This window comes from Halyomorpha halys, unplaced genomic scaffold (genome assembly GCF_000696795.3).
Source record: "Halyomorpha halys isolate HHAL.00 unplaced genomic scaffold, Hhal_1.1 Scaffold406.1, whole genome shotgun sequence".
NCBI classification, from domain to species: domain Eukaryota; kingdom Metazoa; phylum Arthropoda; class Insecta; order Hemiptera; family Pentatomidae; genus Halyomorpha; species Halyomorpha halys.
The window spans coordinates 273,236-281,881 of NW_027114496.1; the positions used below are offsets into that span (position 1 = coordinate 273,236).

The window sequence follows — 8,646 nt, forward strand, 5'->3', positions numbered from 1 at the left end:
TATATATAATGGTGTTAGAATCGCAATCCAAGGATTCATATTTTCAGACTACCACCGTAAAACATTTGTAAATGGTACAGTAATGAGTGAGTACTAAAAGTGAACAATAATTTATACAAAAAGTCTAAAAGATCATTTATTAAAGGAAAAAAAGTGGCAAATAAATAATTTTAATTAAAGTAGACTTACTTGTCGTAAAAATATCATAGGAGGTATATGATTAGAAGTTGCTAAGAAATTGCTGAAATTAAGAAAACAAATTTTTATTGTTGATATAGAATACATTTACTGAAAAAACAAGTACGTTTTTGTAAAAATTTCACAATTTTCCAATAGTATGTTTATGCACAATAATAAAACAGCCAAAAGTCACTGCAAAAAAACATGCTTCCCGTTTCCCCTGGATTAAAGCAAGCATTGAACCGGAAATACTCGACAATATTTTTGTTATTTATTAGACTGTAGATAATCTAGGGACAACGTAAAAGTAATGTATTCTGAACATGGGTGTAGGGTGCGAAAAGTGAAAAGTGTCATATGTAAACTGGAAAAAGCTTATTGGAGCCATCCATCGAGAGCGAGGGAAACCTCTGATAAAACTCACTTATCTTCTAATAAATTAGCACCTGTCACTGCTTTCCATCACCCGTTTTTTTATCCCCACAGCTCTGCCCCACACTCCTCCATATATTTCATCCCCTTCCTCCGTGGTCATTGATAATGTTTATTTTTCACTCAGTTCCCTTCGGCTCATAATATTCAATATGTTTCATTATTTACTGAATCTCCTCTCTGATGGACAGGTATTACAACTGTTATACTCTTCTGTGTAGATATAGTACAAGAGCCCAAGAGGAGAAAAAAAAGTCAGTTATCTCACCCCAATTTTTGATTACTTTAATGAAAACTATGTATAATTAATAGTCAAAATTGATGAATCTGCAGAGTATAGGTAGGGGGAATAAATAATAAATAAATAAATAAATGGCAGCTGTTTCATTCGGAGCTCTATATCTTAAAAAGTAGGAACAACACAAGAAAAACTAAGGAAACGTCATTAAAAGTAAATATACTTTATTAACATTTTTATCTTTATACATTTACGTTAGATAGTTTTTGAGATATAACTTTTAAAAAGCAACATTTCATAAAAATGTTATATGGGACGAACTAAAAGATCAGTAGTTAGTGAATTTATTTTGAAAAATTTATATCTCAAAAACCATTTGACGTACAGATGTCTATTAGCACTCACATTAAAGATAGTTTAATGAGCTATAAAGTAGTTTATGATGTTTATCTTCGTAGGAGTAATTGTTTACATGAAATTTGCTAAAATAAATTGATTTATTGTAGTTCGACAGATTTTCATTTGGCAAATTTATATTCATATGTGAATATCATAAAAACTACTACCCTAAAGAAGATAAGTGTTATAAACTACTTTATATTAAGTTAAATTTCCCTTATTTTGAGTGCTGGCAGACATATGTGCGTCTTATGAATCTAGATATATATTTTTTCAAAAATCCAACATTTTATACGAACAACTATAAATTAGCATTTTGTGAGTTTATTTTGTCAAATATCATAAAAACTACTACTTCTACAAAGATAAACATAATTAACTATTCAGTAGTAAATTTAACTAGCTTTAATTTGAGTGCTGGCAGACATCTGTACGTCCAATGGTTTCTGAAAGTAAGTTTTTCATAATTCTAACTTATTGTCCGAACAACTATAAATCAATTTAATTTAGCAAATATCATGAAAACTACTATTCCTACGAAGGAAAAGGTCATAAACTTCTTTATAGTCCATTAAACTAGCTTAAATTTGTGTGCTACTTGGCTGACTCATCAATTAAAATAAAGTAATCAAAAATTGGGGTGAGATAACTGCCTTTTTTTCTTCCCGCCTCTTGTACTAATAGGTGTCTGTCTGAGAGCAATTATACCCATGTATTATGCTATAATGAATCCACATTGAATATTTGATGTATGTATGATTATTTGAAACCTTTATATTCGTCCTAGAAACGAAAATAAAGTGAGAGGAAAGGATCAGGTTTTTCTGCTTTTTGGGATTTTTTTTTGTTTATGGCCTCAACATCATAAATTGATTCGATTGTAGAAAACTCCTTAAATTTTCATTCCATGATCAATACATTGGAAGCTATCTACCACGTGAAAAAATTATACATACCTTCAAAGAGCATCATTATGAACTACTTTAAAATAAATTTAACTAGCTTAATTTTTAGTACTAACTGAAGGAAGTAATTTTAATAGTTTCAGAGATTCCAACCGTTTCTCAAGATGACTCATTTGCAGTGAGTAAAGGAGATGGTCAAAATTGGCTTAGTAATAATAATGTGAACTGCTACGACCCATATAGAGGTTTTATTAGTAATATCAAGCTTAGGAGGGCTTCAGAACTCACAGGGCTTACTCACGGCAACAGTTCAAAATGGGCTTACCAATGTTTTTTTTTTCTTTCGAAGATTCATCTAACATACTTCAGAATGTAAATCATCTGATCTTTTTTTAAAAAAGAAAATTAATATTCTTTTTGTAACTTGATCCTTACAGCTCTATAACAATAGCAGGTCAATAACAATCCTGTTTTGGGACCTGTGCATCAGAGACAAGAGGCAAACATTTTGCTGCACAGTAAATCGGTCATTTTCTATAATCCTTCTTAATAATTATTTGTTAGAAAAAATTATTATAATGGAAGTTTTTATATCACAAGTTTGGTTCTAAAATTATGTATATGTACAATTATATCTAGCATTTCAAGCATAATCCCCACTAGTCCATTGCTCGGTAAAAAATTTCCATCACTGTTTTTTTGGAGAAAATATCATACAAGGGGTAAAAAACCAAAGAATACAAATGATAATTTTATGATTAAAAATTTGTTCGTTAACTATCGGGGCCTGTACCAAATTAACGCTTTGGTATTGACAATGTTGATAAATTTTCAATAACTAATAAATTTTCAATTTTGTTTACTCTGCATCGTAACTTTTGATCAATAAAAGGAAAATAGAAAGAAATTATTTCTACATTAAACTCTCATTCCTACCAGTTGGCTTCTCACCCATACGCAATGTTCTGTTTATTTACTTATTTTATATAATTAGTTCATTAAACCATTTCTTCTGTTACAGGATACGACAGGAAGATATGGGTGGTGCATGGTGCCCGAAGGCCCAGATCTCTTCCGAGGTGCGGGAGTTCCTGGAAGTTGACCTGGGCCGAGACCACCTCATCACGAAGACTGAGACCCAGGGGAGGTTCGGCAATGGTCAGGGACAGGAATACGCTGAGTCCTTCCTCGTCGAGTACTGGAGGGAATCCCTTGGCCAGTGGGTCGTTTACAAGGACTCCAAGGGCAGTAAGGTGAGTGTAAGAATAACAATAAATTAGAACTCTAAACCGTGTAAATTAAATCTTTTTGAAATATTGTGTCCTCTACTTATGCTAATTGAAGAAGTAAATTTCCTAAACTAAAAGGCACATAATAAGACATTAATTAGATATAGATGACAAGTCATTACTTTTGATGATTTTCATTTGAGTTCATTTTTCTTCTGTATAACTATCCTCATTTTCCTCCAAAGATACCTCAGAATTCTACCATATCATAAAGGAGCTTTATACTCGACTCTTTTGTTCAACAAGTACGTTAAAGAAGGCCCCACAAAGCTGAGAAACCTTTCTGAAAGGGAGCCGGCCCAGCTATTTCAGTAGAGGCGATCAGAGCGCCGATAAAGGAAACCTAATTTGCCAGCGGCGCTCTGTGTCTTTTGTTTAGCCTCGGCTCCCAAGTGAGTTAATTGCCAAAATATCTGCCCGCCATCGTTTCAATTAACGACAAAGAGATGGTCCAAGCCGCAGCCTTCCTGCCCATGACAACCGAGAGATAACGTCTTCACTTAATTCAGGCCGATTTAGAGATCCTCGAGGGAGGCCTATCTTCGCCGTCCATCTCCTATCTCTAAGCGCTGGATCTCGGGGTCCTGAGCAGTTGTTCTATCGTCCATCAACGTTTGATAATTGCAAGTTGAATATTTTTCTAATTCTACCATTGTCTTTTGAGAATTCGTTTTGTTGTTTGTAGTTGGTATTTATGGTTGGATACATTTAAAAACATAAAGTGGTGATCCGCCATTGGTCACTTTTTGAGAATTTCTCTTACTAATATTTACTTTTTATAATGTTTACAAGTCCCCTTACATTTTTATACCTAGAACTCTTACCATTCTTACGAACCTTCCTTTCATGTATATTGGAGATTGCAGTTCCGTTTGACCTAGCTTCCAATAATCGCTGATCTTTCAGTGTGAGATATTCTCTTATTTCACGACTAACCAAGTAAATTATTTTTTTCTTATTATTGTAAATGATATTTTTTTTAACCCTTTTTTGGAATCTTGTGGAAAAATCTTAGGCGGTATAAGTGAACAGGTTATCAAACATTGTATTCACTTTTGGATGATTTCAGGAAACTTATCTATCTTCAAAATGCAATAATGAGACTTATTCAGATTAATATATATATTTCTTCTGATGAAAATTAATCTAAAAAAAATTGTAATTAATAATTGAATTAATATGTTTTTATAAACATTTATGTAAGTTAAGTAGTTAATATTTATATATTATTTTTGCCCAAAAGTAATAATTATGTTACATTGTTACACATTTTCACAATTTTGTCCTGGTTAATTACAGAGAAACACCCGTGTACTAGGCAAATTTCATAATCCTCTTCTCATGAAAATTTAAAAGAATTGGTAAATAAATTCATTGATTTTTTTATAATCTGAATAAGTAATAAACTAAATTTTATTTCCAATTTAGAGTGTGTAATAAGAAAAGTATTTTTTATTTATTTTTTTAAAGCCTCTTTATAATAATAATAATAATAATATTCTGAAGAAAACATTTGTATTTATATTTTTCTAAATGCAAACAAGAATCTCTTTTGATAAAAGAGGAATGTGTCATCGTAAAAGGATATCTATTAGTGTTTGAATACTTGATTTTTCATGGATCGTTCACATAGAATGCAGTATTTCTTTAAAAATATGTGATTTTACAATACCAGATCCAGAATTGAGGAACATCCGGAAATATTATTTGATGTATTGATTTTACCAGAGCTACATCCTTCAAAATGTCTGTTCCATGCCTATCAATACCTATTAAATAACTGGGAGATATGAGGTGAGGAATGGAAAAAAAAGACATCGAAGAAGTTTATAAGACAGAGCTGCCAAGTGGGAGACAATATGCGAGTTGGTAGCGAGATCCATTATGACCCCATCCTCTTCCCCCCAGGGTCGGGGCGAGCTTGAAGAGGCCCCACAACTGACAGGTCGGGGAATAAAGTTTACAGGTCACTTCCCTAGGGAAGGGGAGAGCTGCTTCGAAACTTACCTGAGCATCTCCTAGCTTAACTTTCATTTCTTTCTCCTGTCGGGAGAACTTACACAGGTTCTGCTTTACCATCTTTATGCCTCCTTCCAAGGGTGGTCCTTCTAACTGGATTGACTTTCTCATTCGCATTAGCACTTGGGAATATTAGCTTATGACAACATGTATTCAGAGAGCGAGTTATATATTTAGTTTAACATAAACTTTGTCGTAAATGTAAGGCATGCTCTATTTACTTTAGTAAACTTAACCAGTTTTCCTTGGTGCGTTACAGCTTTTTGAATTAACTCGACTAATCGGAAGTGTCACTTTACGTTATATGTTTTACACATTTTTTCTTAAAACAGCTCTTACGATTTTGATGAAACTCGGTATAATGAATGTACGATTAAATGATCTTAGATATCAGTTAGGTTTTATTCTCATTAAAATTATGTCACAATGCGTTAGTGAAATTTCAAAACTTACAAAATGGCTTCCTCTGATATACTTTTAATTTTGTTTTTTTTTAAAAATAATTAATGATTTTTTATTTTTAGTGATAGTAATAAATGGATAAATATAAACTTTGAAATATTTGATAATCAACTAAAGGAGAAAAGAAGAAAAATATTTTTCCCAGATCCTAATTAAAATTACAGAAACAAGAATATTAATATTTAACATATAATATTGTAGAATGTATTGTGTACTTACCAAAAACTAATAAATTCAAGGACGAATAGGACCATCATCAATTTTTCAATCTCGTCAATATTATAAACATTATTGTGTTTCCTTTGCATAGTTAGATAATTACTTTCCATTATAAAAAAAGAATATTTTGGATTAAATAATTTGAGTGATTAAATATTTACTTGTTTGGATTAAATAACATTTTTTTTATTTATATACCTGAATATACCACTAAACTTAAAATACTTTAATGAGTACCAGAAAGTTTTTGGTTCGAGCCCAGAATTACATAACACTCAAACGAAAAAGAAAAGTTTCTAAATTTTCAAAGTAATTTTATTTTTATTTGTTTATTATTTATAACTATTTTTAAAAAATATATTATATTTTTGATGTTGCCCCTTTCTTTAAGCTTTTACAAGCTTTAGCCGAAGTCTAAACACGGTTGGCAGTCGCTGACAGTTGCGATAGGATCTCCTTCACCTTTTTCTACTCGCTTGGATGTTGGCCACTCCGTCCCCTGAAGAATGGTCTTCGTGGTTTTTTACACTAACACTCCTTCCCTTTCTCTCTCCTGTTAATTTGTTACGTGATGCCGCAGCATTCCAACGCCTGATCCCACGGCAGATTATCGTTAATTGTTGCCGCTCGGATTTCGGAAACTGGTGTTTCACCTCTGTTTTTCTTCCCTTTCTTATTTCCTTTTTTTTATTTTTTTTTATTTTCTTCCAATTCATTAATTTTCATGAGCTGACACACAATCGTGTGCATTTATCTGTCAAAACTGTTCCAAGAAACGAATTCGAACATCCATTCTGTAATTAGAATTAATGTGCTCTAGAAATGAATGAAATACCATTGCAATAGCATTATTAAAAATAAAAAATATTACCGAGAATTATACTCAAGAATACCTTAAAATGTAAACTGGACTGAACTACTTTAAATTTTTTCATAATTACATCATTTATTGAAAAATGTCTTTAATAGGGGTTATGCACTTGGTTTTAAAGTTCATATAAAACAATCTTAACTTCAAAACACTACTCCATAATAATTGTAAAATTAAGCCAATAATATGGCTGTAGTAACAATTGCTCCTTAAAAAAAAAACTTTTAATTTAAAAAAAAAATTTGACAAATTAGATTAACTTTTTTTTAAATAAATCTAATTTTTTCTAGTTATATAAAGATAGTAATTCCAATAATAAAATTGATATTTCATGATATAAATATATATGTATAGCTCACTATTTTATTTGCCGGTCGTTAAGATGTCTTAAGTGTTTAAAGTTGGGGTTCCAAATTCTTTTTCCATAGTTAAACCGATATTTCTTGTTTTTTGTTAAGTTTAAAGTAGGATATGGATAATTTTATAATCTTCAAAAGTTGCTTTTAATTTAATATTAATTAAATTTTAATTTTCAGTATATTCACAATAAATGCATTATACGAAACTTAATTTTTACTTTTTAAAAGCTTAACATAAAACGTGATCTTTTAATAGAAAAAATGTTTATTAAATTAAACTAACTCGAGTTGACTAGAGTTTATTTTATCGTATAGAGTTTTTTTATTAGTTTTCTGCTTTGGGTTCTTTATTAGATTGATAAGTTACCTTGAAAAACTTGTATTGACTGTTTTTTGTTTTTTTTTGTTTTTTAAAAATAGAATAACAAGTATAATATTTTCTTGTTTAAATTAACATCCCTAAAACTTGATTACATCAAAACTTAAAATTTATTTTGGAAAATATTTAGGGAAAAGAAATTCATAAAATACAAACTTTAACAAATAACTCGAAGTTTTGACAGAGACATTTATGGGAAAGAATTGAATATTTCATTTAATGAAAGTAAAAATTAAAATGCAATATAAATAAAAATTAATTGTTATTTTCAATCCTTAAAAAAATTAATTAAGTTCACAACCGATTTTTTTCCAATTTGAATTGAAATAGATTCATCTCCTTTCAATAGCTTGTTGACCTGCTATCGGTCAAGGAGGATTCGAATCGATAAAAGGGAAACAGAGGTAAAAAAAATAAATAAATAAAACAGCTACAGTTTGTTAGAAAAGAAAACCTCTTTGAAAAGGAAAACAGCAGAAGATGAAATAACAGAGTCTCCCGGAGAGAAAATGAATTTATAAAAGTTAATTATGAAAGTTAAACAAAAGGAGGTAGGATAATTACTCCATTTATTTTAAAAACCGCAGCTCTCTCTAGGCGTCCCTGCTCCCACAGAGAATTTACACAGATCTCCTTCAAACCACAAAGTTCAAAAAGCCTAAAAAATAATCAAGGTAGATATTAATAATTATTTTTTTTCGTAGAAGGATATTTATATAAAATGGTTAATTTAATCACTTTAGACAAATTCAATTTTCACATTGATAATTTTATTCTTTGCCCATTTTATTTTAGAAATATTTAATAAAAATCTCATCGCTTGAAAATATATATCTCATAGAATAGGTATTGCTATCATTATAACAATTGTTGTAATTGATAACAGCTATCAAT

General features: G+C 30.4%; 1 protein-coding gene across 1 annotated transcript in view; it reads left to right on the forward strand.

Annotated features, from left to right (window-relative positions):
- The window catches only part of LOC106682327 (discoidin domain-containing receptor 2), a gene marked incomplete at its 5' end in the record, with an annotated part of 358,564 nt that overhangs the window by 221,152 nt on the left and 128,766 nt on the right, over positions 1-8,646 (forward strand). Inside the window, 1 exon segment of the mRNA XM_067051700.1 lies at positions 3,176-3,407. Within this exon segment, the coding sequence (XP_066907801.1) occupies positions 3,176-3,407 (232 nt within the window).